Genomic DNA, 22,605 nt, shown 5'->3' on the forward strand with positions numbered 1-22,605 from the left:
ACCTAGTCTGCCTCCCAAAGGAGCATCTCACTTTGCATTCCCACCCACCAGCAATGAATGAGAGTTCTTATTGTTCCACATCCTTGCCAACATTTGGTGGTGTCAGCAGTCTGGACTCTAGCCATCCAAGGAGATTTGTAGTGGTATCTTATTGTTTTAATTTGCAATTCCTAATGATATATGATGCTGAGCATACTTTCATATACTTGTTTGCCATCTATATCTTCTTTGATGAGGTATCTATTCAGATCTTTTGTACAATTTTTCTTTGGTTTTTTTCTTGTTTTTATTATATATTATAGATACATAATATAAATTATAAAAATAGCATATAGTATAATGTAGTGTTGTATATCATAATACGATAGCTAATATATTTTGGGGAGATATTATTCTTAGCTCACATTATTGAGTTCTAAGAATTCTTTGTATGTTTTACTTTTCCAATCAAATGTGTTGGAATCCTCCTAGCATGGAGCCACCATGACACACCCCCCCAGGGTACCTTGACCTCATTTTGGACAACACTACCCTCTGGAAAGCTCACCTCCAGGCCTGCCTGTCAGAATCGTACCCAGGGCACATGCCATCTCCTCCAGGGCACCTTCCTTAATTCCCTCCAAGGATACAGCCTCTGCCCTGTCTGTGATTCCAACATTAACTTGGATCCCCCATATTACTTTTCCTAGCCTGCCTTGTTTTCTTATATAATATATGGGTAACAATTTAACCTCAGTTGTAAATTAATCAGGGACCTAATTAGCTCATCTACCAGTCATCATTGTATTCTTTCAATAACTTATCATAGGATCTTCAGAGTATCTAGTAGGAACTAGCAGGAACACAGGATGCCTGTGACTTAGACTCAGAAGCAGACAGGAGACCAACACCATAGGCAAGGTGAAAATTCAGAGAGAAGGGACACAGCAGTGTTGGTGTCTTTCAGACCTCTCAGATCTGCAAGCAGGTTCTGACTATCAGTAACTGCCCTCAGTTCATCCTTGACCTTAACTATTAATGAGTTTTAAAATATACAGCATATATATGATGTACATGCTATGCTAATATTAATATGCATTTATATTAATATATATCAATAAGGTGTACATTTAGTAATATGCTATATATGGTATTAATGTACTTGCTGTGTTAATGATATAATACTAGTAGTGATATATTAATGATACAAAATTAAATTATAATAATATTTTATCAATTGTGTTACTTGTCAAACTCCAGCATTACCTAATCTACATACATATAAACAAAAAATGCAGGTTTGTATTTATTTGTGTTAAGCGGCCTTTTACGTCATTGCGTTTTCCAGGATAGAGCTTCCTTCGGGCAAACTTTAGTCATTAGTAGAGGTCAAATTGTGCATTATATTTGGTGAGACATTTTAAATTTTTTTAATTTGTTCTTTTTAGATACATGTGGCAGTAGAGTGTATTTTGACAGATTATACATACATGGGGTATAACTTATTCTAATTAGGATCTCATTCTTGTGGTTGCCTGTGTTCATACATAAATACACCACCAGTGAAACGCAAGATCATATACACAGAATGGTGTGGCTTTTAATTTTTTAAAAAGAATTTCAATTTTTTATTTTTTATGTTTTTAAATAAAAATCAACTAACTAGGAAGGCTTATGGCAAAAAAATAAATAAATAAAGTTTCCTGTTCTATACTTCTCTGGGAAAGAAACACCTGTAAGCACTGTTGGTTTTTATTCTCCTGATGGTTATGTCTTCATCTCTAAATCATTTGTTAGGTGTCTGTTTCTTGAATTTTTAAGACCTTAAAAGTCATCAATTTGTTTCCTTCTATAATAGACATATACAAAGAATGACTATAAATTTTCATCTGCGATGGAAAGTTTTTCTGGCTTTCTAGCCAGCACTATTCACTTCTTTGGATTCTTTTATTTAACTAGAAGTAGCAAAAGGAAAAAGAAAGATAAATTTATTTTAGACCTTATTTACTGCACAAAAGCAGCATAATTTGGTCTATAGCTGTATAAATTGTAGACAAACTCTAATCTCCTTCTAGAAAAATAACTCCTTAGGTGTTTTTGATATATTTTCCTCATGTAACTACAGCTTATGGAAAAGCACTAAAAAGCTGGAAAGGGTTTCTGTGGTTTTCTTAAAGTAGTCATTTTCAAGGTAGTGAAAAGGTTCCAGGTGATAATTTAACAATTCTTATTTTCTAACAGCATTCTATTTCATAGATATAACAAAGCAGTGATAGAAATACAATGATGGTAAATTGACCCTCGGAAAAGGAAAAATATCAATGAAAATGTCCAAATTAAGCCTATTACAAGTATACCCAAAAGCAATCTTCTGCCCTCCAGTCTGCTGACTGCTCTCTTTGTTCCCTACAGGATGGATGACATATTGATTGGGGCACCCCTCTTTATGGAACGTGAATTTGAGAGTAACCCTAGAGAAGTAGGGCAAGTCTACCTGTATTTGCAAGTGAGTGCCCTCCTCTTCCAAGATCCACAGGTCCTCACAGGCACCGAGACTTTTGGAAGATTTGGTAGTGCTATTGCGCACTTAGGGGACCTGAACCAGGATGGATACAATGGTAATTCAAATTACTGCATGGAAGTTACTTATGTCATAATTTCATGTTACTGCTGCATCAAGGAAACAATGGGCACTTTAAAGTATACATGTGGTGTAGGTGGTGTAGTTGTTATTGTTGGTTTTTAATAAATTATTAAAATCTCAAGGCAGCTTTTAAGTTTTTATGTTTTGACTAATGTAGATGTTACATGGAAATTTTCTCATGTTCAATTTAGGAAGTCCCACAATAGCTCTCAATAGTGACTTGAGGCCAGCTAGAGAATCTTCTGTATGTAAAGAGTCGAGACAAATAAATACATATTGATATATTAGCAAATATATTGTCTTCTGACTAACCTATATGGATTATATATAGTTTATGTTGAAATGTGATTGGTCTATAAACTCCAATTTAAAGGCATTTTCAATGTTTGCAATATAGTAGTGCTAAATTCCTGGTGTAGGGTTGCAGTTCTTTAGGTTGGAAAGTCATGGATGCCTTTTGAGTATCCTCTTCTCAGAAAAATATGAAAGTTCACACAAAATTTTATAGACATTTTCAGGACTTTTCAGTTAAGAACCAAGAGTGAGTTTCTAGATCAAAGTCCGAGAATATAACAGAAACTTGCTGTACAAAAATAGTCTTGGAAGTATTCACATCAGATCAGAATTCATTTGTACTTTTGACAAGTGCTATCCAACTCATGCTTTCTTTGAAAATACAATTTTAGTTAAGTACAGTGGTGCACACCTCTAACCCCACTTCTTGGGAGGATCACAAGTTTAAGCCAGTGTTGGCAACTTAGTGAGAACCTATCTCAAAAAAATAATAATAATAATAATAATTAAATAAAAAGGGCTGGTGGTTTAACTCAGTAAAAGAGCACCCCTGGGTTCAATCCCCAGTAACATAAAAGAAATGAGTATTTCTGGGCAATGTGTGTTTAGTAATTTTTTTAAAAAAAATATTTTTAGTTGTAGATGAACATAATACATTTATTTATTTATTTTATGTGGTGCCGATAAATCGAACCTAGTAGCTTCCAAGTGCTCTACCACTGAGCTACAATCCCAGCCCTAGTAATTTTTAAAGTACCAGAAAACATATTAAAAACTTATGACTCCACGAACTGACAAAAGACGAGTTCCCCTTTAAGTGACTCGCTGCTGCTTACAGTGCATTATTTCCTATCACCCAAGTGAAATAATAATGTACAATTATCTATGACTGATTGTATTCATATATTTTTTATCTTAAACCCTTTACAATACTTTTAAGAGCTAAAAGAAGCATTTTTAACCCCATCAAAAGAGTCTTAGACTCTGAGCCTTGGGATTGGGAGTCCTAAGTAGGTAAAATAATGCCACACTACCTGAGCTTAACAGAGGGGACAGAAATCAAGTCACTGACTCCGAGGAAGAGAAGGAAGAGTGCCTTCACCCTACCCCACTACCATGTCCCTTCTATGAGGTCTGAATTCTGAGATCATTGATGTTGACCTGCTGAATGAAAGCAGACTTACAGTCCTCATGAATGTAATTGAAACCGAGTCCTAGTTCATTCCGTAACCTCTTTGACCTAGGAACAAAGAGAAATGAAGGAACGTTACAAACAAGGGACAGAGCCATGGTCCACTGCCATAGCCTCTTATGTGACCATGTTGGGGGTATTCTTTTTCAAATACAATTATGTATTTATACTTATGGCTCAGGAAAAAAACCTGCAAAACAATGAGGCAGGTGAACTGTATGTGAGTGGGAGTCAGGTACTATGGTTCTCTCTAGGTTCCCCAATAATCTTCGACTATTAAATGAGTCTTGCCTAGCTCATAGGACTGGGTAACCATTTAACAGTATCATCTTTAAAAACAAGGTGTTTTCTTTCTTTTCTTTTCAAAAGAAACAACTCTTAAGTACTCACAATGGCACTTATCTGGTCCACCTGCCCTGTGATCTGTGATCTGACCTGGTTTCCTCATTCCCTACCAAGCTCCCCCATAGGTCATCCTTGGGCAGTTGACTTCGCTTGGAGTGTTCTTCCCTCTAAGTTTCATGTGGTTGGTTCCTCCTTGTCCCTAGGCTTCAGTTTCTCTGTAGACATGGCAATGCCATCTCTGGTCACCTAATCTAAAACAACACTCCCACCACTTCCAATTGTATCAACATTAAGATTCTCTACACAGCACTCATCACTTTTGATATTTTTTTTATTATGTCTCCATTCAAATTGTCTGTTACCTGCACCAGAGCATACATTTTCCGAAGACAGGCAGAGACTGAGTGTCCCACTCACTGTTGTACCCACTGCACCCAACATGTAATAAATAAATACTTGTCAGTCAATACTTGTCAGATGGATAAAAGGCAACAGATAATTTTTCTGTTGCTGCAGTACTACTGAATCCTCCTCCTGAAAAATGTAATAAACCCTTTGGATTTCAAGATATTGCTCTTTGATTGTCCTTATCGATTTCTAAAACATTCTCCTTTATTTCAAAGTATGTTTCTATGTCTCTATTTGTAGACATCGCCATCGGTGTGCCCTTTGCGGGCAAGGATCAAAGAGGCCAAGTGCTCATTTACAACGGGAATGAGAACGGCTTGAACACCAGAGCGTCCCAGATGCTGCAAGGAGCGTGGGCCTCCCAGACCATCCCTTCCGGATTTGGCTTTTCTTTAAGAGGAGATTCAGACATTGACAAGAATGATTACCCAGGTAAGGTTTTCTTCCTTTTCCCATGTGAGAGTCTGCTTCCTGGCAAGAGTCCATTCTCTGGAGAGTGGATCATGTGTAAGCAGTTCTCTCATAAAGACGAAGGTCGAGCTTAAACACTTTCATAAGAATTTGAAGGAAAATAAAACAAAACTTTCCCTTTCCAGGCAAGAGACAACATTAAAGAGGCAAGATGGTTTAAAAAGCTGCAGTCGACATAAAACTTATCAACTTTGCAGCCCCAGTTTTCACTGAAACCCTGAAGTAATTTTGTCTCTATTGACAAAGACAGCGTACATCAGATACCTTTCTAGAATAATTTATTTTAATCCAGTAATTCCCATTTATGTTCACAGTTCCAATTAATCAATAGATAAGCCTCAACATTTTCTGTCATAAGACTCATGTTTTTAGAGCATAAATATTTTCCAGCCGCATTTTGGAGCTTTCCAAAGATAGACTGAATATTTTAAGGAAAAAAACAAAAAAAGTGGTTCGTGATGAGAATCATAAACTCTTCTTGATTACCTAATTCAAACTGAAATTCATAAAGTGCTGATAGATAATTCATGTTCTGTGCATTCCACATCAAAATAGGGGTTTGTCTTCAAGGATTATTTCAGTAATCAGAACTTTTAGCAAAGAACATTAGGCTCCTTGGTTTTATGGTTCACTTTTTATTTTTATGTTGGTTATTTTTAAATGGTTTCAATAAATGCTGAGAAATCATTAATAGTTAACTGACAGCTTCAGCTATTTATTGAAACCTTGTCTCTTCCCACCAGCGCCTCCCCTAATTGGGAATTTTCCATATGTTTCCATATATTTTCCAGGGTTTTCTCTGGTTTGGGGCAAGAGTCCAATAAGCTGACTGCCTAAATATACATCATTAATTTTAATATGTTGGCTTTCTCTTCTCCTCTGGGATTAGGCAAAAAAGGATAACATTACACATTTTTATAAATTTGCCAGAAACCTTTCACAACACCAACATAGATGTTGTAGTGGTCTCAAAGAGGATTTGCTATTATGTCGTATACTAATGCTTTCTACCTGTAGTAATGTCAAGAACATTTAGTTATTTTCCTAGGTCATGATATATTAGTATAGTCAATGATGGTTAGTTTTATTTTTGGGGAGGTGAGGGTGAGAGAGGGGATCTCCTGCATAATGTATTCTAATTTTAAATAATTCAAAAATCTAGATCCCTTATGTTATTCCTACCCAACATATGTCAGGGTGATTAATGAAATTCAACTCCTGGGTTGCGATTTAGTTGAACAGTTAATTTAGGAAGTTCTTGCTATTCCTTAGGCCTGTCTTAGGCTTCCTTCCCTCACTCTCAGTACCAGGGGACTTGACAGACAGAATGGCTCTGCCTGCCACCAGGCAAAGGAAGTGAAGGATGTGTTGATCAAATAGCCAGTGTGTTGCTCAAGAGAGGAGGAGGCTGGAGTCCGATGGAGACACCATTTGTGGTTTCGTGTCTAATGAGGAAAAGGAGAAGGCACTTTGGAAGTTTCACTTTGGCTTGGTGTGAAGAGGGGTTGGCAGGGAGTCACACCAGTGTAGTTAACAGTGACCTGGATCCCGGGAGTGGCAGTGCAGATGTGGAGAAGTAAATGGTTGAAGAGCTTGTTGGGACATGGAATCAGCAGGGTAGGTTGACAACTGTACATGGAGGATGGATGAAGGAGAGGGAGGCTTTTATAATGACTTCCAGTTTTCTGGCGTTGGTGACTAGCTGGCTGGTGGTGCCATTTGTTGAAACAGAAAATACGAAGGAGGACCAGAAATGTGGAGAAAATAATGATTTTTAAAACATTGTGAATCTGGGAGAACTTGGCCCACCCATGGACAGGTGGGATGCCCCAAGCAGTGGGAGGCATGGGTCTCAGCCGGAACTCCAGGTGCTGAGGGAGTGGAGGCTAAAGTAGTATCTGTGCTTGATGCCAGTTAGGAATAATTCAGATTCAGCAAGATTTCTCTGTCAGTGAATTACTCTCTGGAGTCCTTGCTCAAAGCTTCTTGACCCCTCTGAACATGCTCAGTGTTTCTCAGTTCCACCAACTACATGCTCAAGACATGAAAGATAATCTTCACACTGAGCTGAGAGATAATTCTCTTTGTATCTTGGCTCTTTTCTTGCCTTTCTCCAGGAAATCCATAGAATGGAAGAATTTGCAAATTCATGAAATACTTAAATCTTGCAAGTGCAAGTCTCTTTTTGGAACACAATAATATAGTTCTTGAAAAAAATTCAACATGTTGCTGAATATTATGTTTGTGAATTTTAAAATATTTTATGAGGAAAATATTGTTGCCCTTTAGAAATTTTATAATCATTTGGTCTTAATTAAAATCATCACCAGAAGAAAATGTACAGGCCCTGTAGCCCTATATACAAGCATCTCCCGTTCCCCTGATTACTTCCAGAACCTGAGCTAATTCCAGGACCAGGGCTGCTGCAAATGATGAACAGGTTATGACCAGCCAAGGAGCAAGTGGGGGAAGATTCATATTCTGGGGGATTCCTTAGGCCTGTCTTCCACTCAAGAAGGGGCAGGGGCACATTTTAAAATTCACATGCGTTTTTCAAAGTCACGTGTTCTCAGTGGCTCTGTTCCAGTTCTTCCATTCTAAATAGACCAGAAACAAAAATCCCAGATCTCATGACTGCATCTGCCTGGTCACCTGCAGGATCATGAGGAAACAAATGCAAAGTCAAAGAGATTAGAAATTCTGAACTGACACAAGTCAAACCACTTGGAATCATTATGAAATGGAACACACCTAAGAGACGGTGCTTCCCATCAGTGATGACACACAGCACGGCTCCTTTCCCCATTCTTGAGATGAACCGGCATGTTTTCCCCATTTGAGGTACTACAGTGGTGAGCAGCCATATAAAAACAGATTGCAGCGTTGGCCTTCTTTGTTCTCACTGTCTGGGCAGCTTGTGAGGAACCAACTCAAATAATGCAGACATTCCCTTTGCCCTACTCATAGATAGCACAGTACTCTACCTGTTCTTCACAGAACCTGGCTGCTATTTACATGGAGAGGGAGTAGGGATGAGTGTGATGCTTTATGTTTGCTTATCGTGCATTATAGCTGTTTCATCTTACACACTGTCTAGAAATCAGTTCACCTGGTACCTGAATTAACTAAAAGCACGGCCATGTAAAAAGATGTATGTCTACACATTCTAGGATGATGAGAACAGACAGCCCAGGTTTAAAATTTGACCCCATTGCTTTCTAGCTGTGTAAGAGTAATAAAATGTCTTGACCTCTCTGAATTTCAGTTTCCTTTCTATAAAATTAGATGAGAACAGGCTGGTGTAAAAATGAAAGAATTGAATTGTCATGGGATCTGTTCTGCAAGCTACATATGTTATGTCTTTCAGCAAGACCATGTGTTTTGGGAAGAAGGAATGCCAGAGAACTCAGGCATGGGGTCAATTATATTGTTAATATTTTTTGTAATTATAGCAATTATAACTACTGATATATTATAAGTCCAAAGCATACTAGCATTGAAGATACATACAGGGCATATCCATTAGAATATTATCATTATCCCTTCATACACACAGATATACTCATATATATATATATATATATATATATATATATATATATATGGGTTTATATTTGTTTGTATATGTTTTCACATAGCAGGAGAGTGGTAGACTTCTTTCTTTTTGAAAAACATCTAACTAATATAAAAATAACCTTATTAAAGACTTCCATCAGGGAAAGGGAAACCAGATGCCTGATTTTGAATTCCCACCCAACACTGGTTCAATTGGCACTCAATGGGTTATTTGACATTTTTGAGTTTCCATGTCCTTATCTGGTAGTACAGAGCTAAAAAGACCTACTTTGCTTGGGTCGGGGAGAGGGGTGGGTTGCACTTTCTAAGTTGGGAGAGGATTTTTACAAAATGTCCTGAATAGCTTAGAATAGCAAAGAAAATAAATTTGATTGCCACTCACAGAATAGAAACCACTTTACTTCCCAGTCACGTTGGGCTCACGTATGATTTTGAAGAACTGCAGTCAAGGATGTTAGAAACAAACAGCCTGGGTTTAAAATTTGACCTCACTGGTTTCTAGCTATGTAAGAGTAAGGAACTGTCTTCGCCTCTCTGAATTTCAGTTTTCTTGTATATAGAAATAGACAAGAATATATTGGTGTGAAAATGGAAGGAGATAACTTTATGATATAAAATGAGATCATATATTTAAGTTACAGTGAGATTATATAGAACTTGTTTAATAAATAGCAGCTCTTTAAACAACTTTTTAAAACAAAACTGTATATATTTTGGAGGCATTCTTTTTCCTATACGCAACTAGTTGATATTCTTTTCTTTTGCTCAAATAAGCAAACTTCCATGGTCTCCAAGTTTAACGTACAGTACATTTGCTTCTTCTGCCCCAGAGTAAGGATATATCTGTTGGGACACTGCTGGGTGGAGAACCATTCAAAATATTCCTGTTGCTGGACCCTCAGTAGAAGGTCCCCCCAAGATCATGAGTTTGCTACCCCAGTGTGACAAAATCCACTACCATTCCTCTTCACTCACACCCCAAAGTGAGAGATGAGAGACCAGGTATTTCTCTCTTTCCTTACTGCTGTGCTTTATAGGGGGCCAGGGAGAGAAGACGCTCTTCCCTCTCAGCCCCTTAGCCATTGAAAAATATTTGGTTACATATAAATTAGGTGGGAACTAGTGTGATAACAATGGGAATTGAAGGAAAGGAACTAACAAAATGGTGTGAATGAAAAATAGACTGTACTGGACTTACCGGCTGTAGTGAAAAGCAGAAGAACAGCAGAAAGTAAGAGGTGACTGTAAAAGACCACCTGGAATTTTGAGCAGGATACCTGAGAAAAATACTGTCTCAAGGACAGACATGGGGAGATTTATGGAGATTTGATTATAGAAACATGGGCAATCATTTTCTTAATGTCTAATGTATCCACCCATTTTTTTTAGACATTTTTTGGTAACAAATATTGTCACCGGGCACACATACAGAAATAGGAGTCATAAGTATTTTCATTTCTAGCACCCAAGTTATTTTTCTTATTCAAAATATGGATGTGTTCAGGTTCCCATGTTGATGCTCCTTGGAAAGCTAGGGTTGACCAGAAGGATGTCTTACACACATTAATTGAATGAAAGCATTTCAGAGGAAAAACAGCTGTGATGGTCAGGATTCTTAAAATTCAATGATCTAGTTTAATCCCGTTAAACATAGTTGCATAACAACACCATCTGCTAAATGCAGAGCCCAGACATGAGAGGGTGGAGGAGAGGGAAGGGTAGGTTTTGTTGAGGAGCAGAAATCTTTCAAGCAATAAAAACTGAAGGAAAACATGGGCTGGATGCCAAGAACTATCACTGTTTCATTCAGACCTCTAATATACAATGATTATATCATGAAGTCATTTCATACAATTACACTCCGTGAAATAAAATGACCCATCATATGTTTTAATGAGGTGTGTGTGTGTGTGTGTGTGTTGTAAGCAAAATAAGTGAACAAGAGAGAGTCTATATACAAGAGGAAATGCTGGGAGGCTTAACTGAAGAGAATGATGCATTTTAATTAACTTTGAGCTTCCTTGAAATTGATCAAGTTTAGTTGAACCAAGTTCAAATCTTGTAGTAAAAGTTTATTTTCACTTCTCAAACTGTTCCTCAAGTTTGTATGAAAAGCAAAACATTACATTCCTTTAGAGCAAGATTTTCATAATTTCATTATAAACACATTAGAAATTAGAATGTTACATTTCTTATAAAAATATCTTATGAATTTGGATTGAATTGAATTAATTATACTGAAAAAGTTCATGGACCTGAAACAAGTAGTGTCATAAAGTAGAAGTAAAAAGGAATTGGGAGGTAAAGGGCCTGAGTTCTAGAACCAATTCTCCCAACTGTGATGTTAATAACTCAGCTTCTCTGGGCCTTGTTTTCCTACCTAGAAGCAAAGTAGATGTATGAATTGCTTTTTAAAAAAAATTTAACTCTAAAATTCCTTGATTCTATTATTCTAGAAAGACCTAGATATTCTGCCTCCACAGCTGCAATTTTGAGTGAATTACTAAGGATTTATCTTTTAAAAGATTATACCATACTCTCTTAACTGTTTCTTGGACAAAATTCTAGACTCACAGAAAAGCTGATAAGTCCTTCACATGGCTTTTCCTAATAGTAACATCTTGTACATCTATAGTACAATAAAATATTAATGGATCAATAGATCCGTTGGAAATTCTACAAAATTTCATCATTTGTTCCATTCATAATTTTTTTAAGCCAGGATCCAATCCAATATCCCTTGTTGCATTTAACTATCTCATTTGCTTAGTCTTCTGTACTCTGTGAGGGTCCCTTGGTCTTTCTTTGCTGTCACAACTTTGACACTTTTGAAGGGTATTAGCCAATTTTCAAGCGTGTCCCTGAATTTAGGTTTGCCAAATGTTTGCTCACAACTAGGCTGAGCTGATGTATATTTGGCAAGAATACCACACAGGTCATGCTGTGCCCTGCATCATGGGCCTGGAGGCATGAGGTGATGTCTGTTGTCTTTGGCACTTCAATCACTTGCTAAGGGTGCTATCAGCCAGGTTTTCCCAGGATGTTTCCCCCTATCTCTGAAGAGCTATTATGAGACTATACAAATATTTCGTTTCTCATCATACTTTGGTCCACTAATCTAAGCATCCACTGACAAGTCTCACCTGTAACAATTATTACTGCCCAGTTGCGATTTTCTCTTTCCATCATTCCAAGGCAATTTTTGGAAGTGATTTGATCCAAATTAATTGGAGCATAAATGGAGAAAAATTGTTGAAAGGTAAATTGGGGATAGATAATTAAAGGCCTTGAATAGCATGCTGAATAATTGATACTCTTAGGAAAACAATGAGAAAAGGCAGCATCTTTTATAGTTCAAAATGATGTTTTAAGGACTTTAGTCTTAAGCAATGAGCAGAATGAGTTGTAATAGAAAAGAAACTTGAGTTTGAAAACATTAAAGACTCCCAGGTGAGAGTGATGCACTGAATCAATTGAGTTCAGCTGGAGGTGTTTGGAAGCGAGAAGCCCAGGTCTACCCTCAGCTCCTGCTGGTGAGAGCTGGCGGACGATTGCCCTGCCTCCCATCCCTCAGACAGCTGGGGAGCATCCTGCATGCCTTTAAGAGGTCCTGTCAATCTCATTAACTTGGAATGAGCCTTTATACTCAGAAGTGTGTTGGAGAAAATATTTAACAACCAACTTTCCAGAGCAAAAAAAGAAAAAGACAAGATTTGTATAATTTACCAATTTTCACGGTGCACATATTGCCACCATGATTGATTTCAAGCTGTATTGACTCCTCTGTGGTAAGAGTTATATCATTGCTCTATGTACAGCTGAAATGAACCTGGCATACCTACATACAAGTGCCCAGGCATCCACAAACACACTCATCTTTTATGTTTATGATGTCTTTCCAAGGAGGAAATTCACAGACTGAGCTTGAAAATGACTCTGGTCTATAGTTCAAATTGCATTTATGAAAAACCAAAAGAATATTATCTGCAATTATTTTCAAATCCAATAGCATAGTATGCTGAGCTTTTTTCTCCCCAGGCTTAGATTAAAACACAACAGCTTGGGAACTGTCACATCTCTGCAACAGATATTTCTATTTTGTTTATTCTGATATGAAGACCTGTGGGAGCCCCTTTCTGCCTTACCCCTGGTTCACCTTTGATGAGGCAGCCATATTGAAATATGGTGCCCTCCATCAAGGACACAGCAATGACCTTAAATTGAAAACCCAAACCCTCTCACACACCTGAATCATTTTCTAAAACAAGACTTTCCACAAATAATAATCTTTCGTACATAATTCACCCTAGAGTCTGCTTCAGAGCAGATTTAAATAATATCCTACTTGAAAGCAAAAAATTTCCCTCACCAGATAAGTGAACTCTTGACTATATATGGCTACTACATATTTCTGCCACAGGGCATCAGTGAGTAGGAGAAAATATCATTTACCCTTCATCTTGCTTGCAAAGATACAGTTCATAAAAACGTGCTGCCTTGCCATGATTCCTATCAGTGAGAGGAGGAGGGAGAGAGGGAAGGGAAAGAACTGGAATAAGCTGTCCTCGTATTTAGAACCTCACATTATTTCTGCCTTTCCACTGACCATTCTTTCCCTAAGTTATTTTAACTTCTTAATATGCAAATTTTAAATCACCATTTAGTGTCATTATATTGAGTCTCTGTGCACCCTAGCCATTCTCCCAGGAGTTCACTTCCCACTGAGGAACTCAGGTCAAATGTCACTTCCTCAGGAAATCGAAATAAATGTCTCTCACCCCACCAGACTGGATGCGGTATAAATTGAAAGCTAGGGACAGATTTGGTTTTGCTCACTTTGGAATCCTGGTCTTCAAAACAGTGATGGATACAAACGTCCCCTTGTCAATACTGGATATATCAGTGGATGGTTTATAGAATGAATAGTGTGAAGACGTGAATGAGTGAACAGACCAACTTCCTCACAACCACACATCTTGGTGCATAAATTATTGCTCTCATCTCTTTAGCTCACCAATGCCTTCCAACCCTACTTTATCAGCAAACTATGTAATTCCTGTACAGAATGAGATTGAAAATAGAAACAGAGATGATGAAAATAAACTTTGGTATTCCTCTCCTGGGAGCACAAGATGCTCCAAAGTGGCAGGCTTGTTCTTGCTAAGCATTCAACTCTTGCTCCTAGTTCTATCTTAGCTGGATATTTAGGTTCAAGTGACTGAATCAGGAGAGTCCGTAGCCAGCAAAACGGGAAGAGCACCACACCAGGGGATGGGGCCCCATGTGATCCTTTCTTCACCCATCATGGACCAACTCTGAAGCCTGGGACATACTTAAACCTGTTAACCTTAGCTTATCCAACCACACAAGAAAAATGACTAGACCAAACACCCACCATTCAGAATTGTTGTGGACACAATTTGCAAACTCCCAAACTACTCTGTTAGTCAATTGCTCTTCTTTCTTAACTCCACTGGCCAAATGGAGGTGGAGGAGTGGAATCAAGCTCTAAGCCCAAGGTCTGGGTTCTTTGCCTCAGACCTGCTTCTGTGCTATAAATTGATGACACAGGTGATCTATGTCTAAAACCACCTCTAAATGATAGTTAGGTAACTTTCAAAATGATCAGTACAGTGAGAAAATCCCCTTCAGTCCTTTCTATTTGGAAACATTGTCACAGAATATTGTTCTTTCTGTAGGGTAATCATTGGACACATTTTACTGACATTTTCCTGTGATGACATTAGTGCCTGTTACCTAAAATCTATCAACCCTAAAAGATGCTCATAAGAGAGTGCAAAATCAACAAAAGCCTGGGGTCTAGCCGGGCCTCAGATGAAATTATGAAGTAGAGGAAGCTCACTGGGGGAAGCCCAGTTCTTCTCTTCCTCGGCTTCTTTCCTTTCTGTCCCTAGAGCTACCTCACACCAATTGTAGGAATGTGTACTATTTCCCTTAATCAAATGTGTGCTATGGAAGGATCTAAAAATCATAATATCTTCCTCAGGATAGGAGTGATTCAGGAGATGTAGGTCTCACTAGAGACTTTGATTCAGTGGGTCCTGGTCTGTGTTTTTAACATGATCCATTGGTGAGTTGGTTGATGGACACTAAGTATATTGAGTGCTGGGAGTACCTGTGTGCTTGGCTTCAGCAGACCCCTGCGTGCCCAGGTGGGGCAAGGCCTGGCTCCTGGTGGGTGAAGAGTTGCTGAGTGGTCATGCCCAGCACAAGAAACCACTGGCGTAAATGTTCTTGCCTTCCCCTATTCTTCTTTTATAAATTTGCACATTTCTATCTTACGGTATTGGTTTGCTTGGGCGGCCATAGCAAAGTATCACAGAGTGGGTTTTAAGCAACACCTAGGAAATTTCTTCCCCCCCAGTTTTGTGGGTTAGAAATCCCACATCAAGGTGTCTACAGGTTGGTGTCCAAGGCTCTCTCTTTGGTTTGTAACTGACCATTGACTCTCTGCATTTTCCCATGTCTCCCCTCTGTGTGTGTCTGTGTCTTCTTATAACACCAGTCCTACTGGATTAGGCCTACCCATGTGACCTCATTTTTCATTCATTACCTTTTTAAAGACCCTATCCCCAAATCCAGACACATTCTGAAGTACTACAAGTTAGAACTTCCACATGTGACCTGGGAATGGGCACAATTCAACCCACAGCACTTAGCAAGCCTAGAAACCCCATGAGGTTCCAATCATAGGCGTTTCTCCATCAGGTTGGATGTCAAGGGAAGTGTCTTGTGAGCTGCTGGGCTCTTCTGGAGTATGAAACCATTCCCAATAGGCAGCTACTTATAAATGACACTGGTCTTACAGAAACAAACTTTTCCCTGGGATATTCAGTAACTGACTGGACAGCACACATAGTGTTCATTGGTGTGGTCATGACAAGGACAAAATGAAATGCCTTTGACACAGTGACATGGAATTCAGCAAGTGGATCAGTAGAGCAGAGTAGGGGAAGAAATAATCCTCGCAGCCACAGGATGTTAATAATGTATAGAAAACTATTTTCATAAGGCAGACTCATCGTTTGATATTTCGCTCTTTCTTTTTTGTGGGATTTTTTTTAAAGGAAAGCAAACGCTTAGTAAATTAGAATGTTGCAACCTAATACCATGTTCAAGCTCATAAATGTTTTTCCTCAGAGTTCATTTGGAAGCATTTCAGACAGATTGTTAGGATTATTACTTTCTGGGATAAAATCATGCATTTTTTTTCAAACATTTCTTCCTCAACTCATAACCTTCCCCTCAGTAATATTTTGTATGTTGCAATAAAAAAGCAGGGAAGAAAGACAGCCTCTGTCTATTTTTAGATTAACACATTTGCCAGACTTAAGGAGACTTATCTAAATGCCTCCTTCCCACAGACAAGAGCTGTTTTTCTAGTGCCAAACACACCAATGTCATAACCCACTTCCAAAGGGACATTGCCAGATTTACGTGCCATCTTTAACCACAGCATTTCATACCATGTCTCTAATCCTGTTATTTCTCTTAATATCATCATCGAATGAAAGCGAATAGACCTTGGTAAGTGCAAGTAAATGACTCCACTTGACAACCTTCATTCATCTTAAAAATACCTGGGTGCTAGGGGAAGAGGCTTACCAGAAATGGAGCCCGGTCAGTTATGGGCAGTGCCTGGAGGTGATTCTGTGGGGTGAAGGCAGAAGAAATGCCAGGGCAGGAACCATGAGTTGGTGAAGCCAGGTTGCACAGGTGATATGCAGGGTCTCACATACAGGGCTGGTAAAACCAGGGAGAGTGTCAGAAAAGACCCCCACCTCAGGAGGAATTTTGTGTCAAGAGACTAAGGAGAATCCTGGATTGTACATCAGAGCACAGAGAATGCAGTCGCCCCACCCCAACAAATTCTCCTGAGTTCTTGGCTTTCTCATCTGAGATCCTTAAAGGCTTTACCAGAGAAATGGCAGTGAATAGTGACTTCTCCAAGGTCATTCAGAAGCCAGTGGCAAAGTAGACCAGAAGGTAGACTTCCTAGTTTTTACCCTTGATTCATTAACTTTCCACTTGAAATACTACACTGCATTGAAAAGAGGGATTCAAAGGCTTTAAAGAAATTCAACAAGAGACTATGTACAAATCAAAAATTGGCATGTAGATGCACAAAAACCTGTATCCAAGTATGTACAGTGACTTTTCAAAACCCAGAAATAACTCAGGGGTCTCTTAGCCAGAATGGACAGTCAGATCATGGGTCATCCAGTGCCACACGCAGTGGGACACCACTCAGCGACAGGTGGAATGAACTCCCAACACACAACGTTATGGGTGAATCTCAGACACACTAAGGTGAATGGAAGAAGCCAGATCCAAAAGGCTGCATACTATACATGTCATTCTGGAACAGATTAGATGATGCCAGGTGCTAGATGTCAGGGCAGGTTGGACTGCAGAGTTGCTTGGGGATGATTGTTCTGAGATGATGGATGGATTATTCTATACTCTTTTTTTTTTAGTACTCAGGATTGAGCTCAGTGGTGAAGGGGCACTCGACCACTGAGTCACATCCCCAGCCCTATTTTGTATTTTATTTAGAGACAGGTCTCACTGAATTGCTTAGCATCTTACATTTGCTGAGGCTGGCTTTGAACTCCTGATCCTCTTGTCTCAGCCTCCTGAGCTGATGGGATTTCAGGTGTGCACCACCATGCCCTATCTCTTAATTGTGGTAATAATTACATGACTAGATGCTGTTTTGAAAGCTCTCACGTCTGTATATTAAAAAGAATGAAATTTACTATGGTAAAATATATTTCAATTTTAAAAAACCTTAAAAAGAGAAAAAATAAAATGTAATGTGGCATCACAGTAAGCATGTAGGAGTGTGGCTGAGCACCAGACTGTCCAGTCTTCAAACTGGGTCCTGCCTCTCTATAACTCCTCTTCCTCATTATTATTGTTATTATTTTATTCCCATAAAGTGGGTATAATAAAAGTACCTTCCTCAAGAAATTGTTGCAACAAAGGAGTTTAAGTAGTTCCCTCTTGATCATAAGGAATACATTCCATAACCCCTGGTGCATGCCTAAAATTGAATATGATCTTACCTTGGATATTCTGTTTTTTATGCATTATTGTGATAAAGTTTAACTTATAAATTAGACACAGTAAAGTGTTAATAACTAGTAAAATAAAACAATTGTAACAATATACTGTCATAAAAATTAGTAAATATGGTATCCCCCCTCTAAATATCTTACTGTACTATACTCACCCTTCTTGTGTTGATGGGAGATGATACAATGCCTACATGATAAGGTGATGTGAGATGAAACAGGCATTGTGTTTTAGTGTTAGGCAACTATATAAGGGTTAATTGAACACAAGTACTGTGATACTATGATAGTTGACCTGATAACCAACATACTACTGAGTAACTAACGAGTGGATAGCATATACTGTGTGGATACACTAGACACTTCTCAGAACAGTGGCCAATTTAAAAAAATACATATTTTAATTTCTGGAATTTTCTATTTATAGATTTATATATTCATAAACCTGTGACTATACTTTTATGTATCCATGTGTATATTAAATGGATATCTAAATATTTGTTTAATATTTTCAGACCACAGTTGACTGTAAGAAACAAACTACAGAAAATGAAACTGCTATAAAGGAGGATTACTATAATTACATTTTAGATAATTAGAATGTTAGCTTTTTGTTTGACATTTCCTGTACAATTGTGCAATATATCTCAGGATAAATGCCTAGAAATGCAAATTCTATGCATTATCACACAAATTAACAAACTATATTCCAAGAAAATTATACCAGTTTATTCTTCCACAAATAGAACATGTAAGTTCTTGGTCCTCTGCTCTCTTCCAACCCTGCCTAGTTCTAATCTTTTCATCTTTTCAAATTTGAAAAGCTGAAAAAGATATTTCATTGTCCATTCCTTTGTCCTCCTTTGATGACTAGTGAAGTTGAATATCTTTTGATCATAAGTATTTTATGTGAATAATCTTTTTATAAGAATGTTTATAGTTTTATTAATTTTTATGAGTTTTTTAAAAATTAAGCATAATAATAATAATAATTAGCATTCATTTTTACTAGGTACCAGACATTCTACTGAGCACTAAAATATTAACTAGCTTTTCATGGAGCATATATGTACTTTGTAAACATTTCCTTGCTTCTTTCATTTTTCTTTCAACTTTGCTGAAGTTTTTTTATGTTATCTGAAAAAGTTAAAATTTTTAAAATTCCTTTGTCATTTCTATGTTTCTGGTCATGTTTAAGGGGGTCTTCCCTTTTGAGTAATTGTAATCATTTCATAAACTAGTATTTTTATGTTCCTGTGTTTCTCATTTACTTGTAAGTTCTTTATAGCAATTCTCATTGTAGAAGTATTCTAAAATAGTAAAAAAAAAAAAAATTGTACCAGGGATTGAACTTAGGGATGCTTAACCACTGAGCCGCATCCCTGGTCCGTTTTACCTTTTATTTTGAGACAGGATCTCTCTAGATTGCTCACAGCCTTGCTAAATTGCTGAGATAAGCTTTGAACCTGCGATCCTCCTGCCTCAGCCTCCTGAGCTGCTGTGCACCGCCGTGTCCGGCTAATAAATGTTTTTAAATTCCAAGATGAAAAAAAAAGGAGACATCTGCAGCAATTTGTAGCAATAAACTTCAGCATCCATCCATTTTTCAACAAGACAGGAGTGAAATGTGAGAAGATGGTCCCCAGGGAGGTGATAGGTGGGAAAGGCTGACAGCTTATGGAATGTAGTGCTGGAGGGGCTGCAGAGACTTCTCCCACGAAGTGGCTCTGGGTGCTTCTTGAATACTGGCTCCTCTCTTCCTCCTGTCTGCCTCTTCCATGTGCCCTTTCTCCTAAGAAATCTCCTCTTTCCATCTCCTCCCTGTACCCTGTGCACCTACCCAAACCTCAAAGACACATTCAAAACAAAGCTCATGTTTTCAAATAGCACTTCTTCCAACGCTAAGATTTCTTTCACTGTTAGTGGAATCAGATTCAACAATCCAAGCACTACTTTAAAGGCTTGGCTCTTCTTTCTCACATAAGAATAACAGTTTTAGAAAATGAAATACAAAACAAAGGTGTAATACATCTCCTATGACCTCACATTTTTAGGGTAATTTTTTCTTGCCAACTGATCCTGCGTTTATGCTAACAGCCCTTTTGTTTCCTTAAAAGTACTCAGTTATTCCATCAAAAGCCAAAAGGAAAATAAACTCTGTTTCTCAGGCAATGTGAGGCAATAAGAAAGGCCTTGAGCACTTTGAGAACATTTTTTTTTTATTGAGTGGAAAAAACCAATTATAGTTACCAGTTATTTCTTGCGGGGTGGGGGGGTGGGGAGGGCGTGGAAAAAACAGTGTCTATGTAGAGAGAGGGCAAAGTGTTTCTTTTGTTTGTTTTTAGATCTGCCTTTAAGATATTTCTGTAAGGAAGACAAGTAAACATTAGATAACAGCGTGAGACCTATGTTATCTCAAAGTAAGGAAGAAACTTCAGAATTATAAATTCAAAGATCAGCACAAAAATTATTTTGTTTGTAGATTATCATTTAAATTCCTAAGCACAAAATTAATCAAGAATTTTAAAGGGTATTGTTTCTGTCTGTGTAGGTATACACACAAATATGTACATATACACATAAATGTACATGTACACATGTCTATAGCATATAACAACGTATATGCATATAAATGTTACATATATGCAATATATATGAAATGAAATACACACACACACACACACACACATATATATATATATATATATGAGAGAGAGAGAGAGAGGGAACACAAGAGAGAAAGAGAAATCATATAGTGCTTATCAAAACCAATCGTATATTTTGGAAAGACAAATTGGTTAGAAACACAAACCAGTAAATCAATTCTGCTCCCCTAAAGAGACTGACCAATTTAAGGTCCTGAGTATAAATTCTCTGGCCTTTTCCAGCAGGCACAATACCAAGGTGGTGTCTCAAAAGACAAACATACTTTTGTGGTAGATAACTGTTTTCTTGGCTTCTAAAGAACTGTGGCCACATTCTTATGAAGAAAATTGTGGCCTACTTTGCCAGTTATTTTATTTTTCCAAAGTAGGAAAATTCCCACCCATAGGCACAGGAATTAAAGTTCCTAAAAGAAAAGTTCTCTTCCTGAGGACCATCAGGTGGTATCTCAAATGTTCACCTCTAATGACAATCTGGTTGTGACGAATCCTCTATGTTACTTTCTAGAATCTGATGTGTGTGTGGGGGGGGTGGGGGTGTGGGGGGGTGGGGGTGTGGGGGGGGCGGACCCAATACCTCCAAGTACACAGCAGAATTTAACTATGGTTTATATGAACACATCTGAATAACTGACTCATTTCTTCATCCCTCTCATCTTTTGTATATTATCCCATTATTACTTACTTCCCTACTTAGCAAGCATTTATGAGGTCTCTACTCTGTATCTGACAGGGTACCTGCTAATGTGGTTGCAAAGATGATTTCTTTCTTCTTTTATTTCAACCCATACTATTCTATGAAGTACCGGGGACATGCAAACCTAAAGATTTCTGCTTGGAAAGGTTTACAGTCTTGTTTTCTTTGCCCATCCAGAGAGTCCATTCATAAAATTCACCTGTGATTTATGCAAATTCTACTCTTGCTGTATAAATAGCCATCTTACTCAGAGTCAAGAGCACAGCTTGTAGTTCCTCTTGAATCGCTTTTCATAATGGAGCACTCCTGTCTGGTGTCAGGTCAACACATATGGACTCAGGCCAGGGCCACATGTGTTACACTTGTCTAAATATTGGAGTCTGTGATTACACAGGATGGACTGAGTTTATGTTTCTGCAAATCAGTGGCTCCTTTTCCTGTGACATAGCAAAAATGCACTGATATGCTAAAAGGGGCAAATGTAACAAAAATGAATGAGAAAAATCACTGAAAAAAAGTTGAAGTTTTGATATCATCATTTATCCTTATAATATTAAAAATTGGTAGACTTAGGAAACCTTCGTATCTTCAAAGATTCAAGCCCTTAAAAAAGAGTTTTGTTCCATGAGCCATATTTGGCCATTTGCTTACTGTTTTCTTTAATTTTGCTAATAGTGAGCTCTTTAGATGACTTTTGTTCAACTTATCTGAACATTAGTATATGCATAGATGCATATTTTTAAATGCAGAGATTTGGTGTCAAAATTCTGAGTCTATTGTTGCAATCTGTGTATCTATAAGACATCTCACTGTGCTTTTGATCTTAAAGATGTTGGAGTCCACTTTTTAAATACAAATTTTAACTAGAATTTTTGTGTCTTAGGTTTAATTTTCCCAGAGCAGATATTAAAACAAGGACTAGAAAACAGGTAATTGGTTTGAGAAATGATCTCCAGAAATACTGGTAAGGGAGTAAGGAAGAAAGACATAGGATCTTTTAAAAATTTTTCTTATCAAGGTAGCTGCTGCTATGGGCAGCTGGGGCTCCACCTGAGCAGGAAAATCAGAGGCATGGGGGCAAGCATGCCTGAGGGATAGGAAACTGTACTAGTTTTCATCTGGTTCCATCCATAAATGGCCAAAAGCCCATTAAGCCCTCAGGCGGAAAGGTGGGAGCTGAGGTGGCTGTAAATCATTCTGCTGTGCAAAATCCATTATTCCAATTTAATTATGCTATT

General features: G+C 37.9%; 1 protein-coding gene across 1 annotated transcript in view; it reads left to right on the top strand.

Annotated features, from left to right (window-relative positions):
• The window catches only part of Itga8 (integrin subunit alpha 8), a 169,335-nt gene that overhangs the window by 61,303 nt on the left and 85,427 nt on the right, over nucleotides 1-22,605 (top strand). The window contains exons 12-13 of the mRNA XM_027928445.2: nucleotides 2,392-2,597; nucleotides 5,103-5,294. Of these exons, the coding sequence (XP_027784246.2) occupies nucleotides 2,392-2,597; nucleotides 5,103-5,294 (398 nt within the window). The remainder of the gene's footprint in view (nucleotides 1-2,391; nucleotides 2,598-5,102; nucleotides 5,295-22,605) is intronic.

Source organism: Marmota flaviventris, chromosome 12, assembly GCF_047511675.1.
Source record: "Marmota flaviventris isolate mMarFla1 chromosome 12, mMarFla1.hap1, whole genome shotgun sequence".
Taxonomy (NCBI): Eukaryota; Metazoa; Chordata; class Mammalia; order Rodentia; family Sciuridae; genus Marmota; species Marmota flaviventris.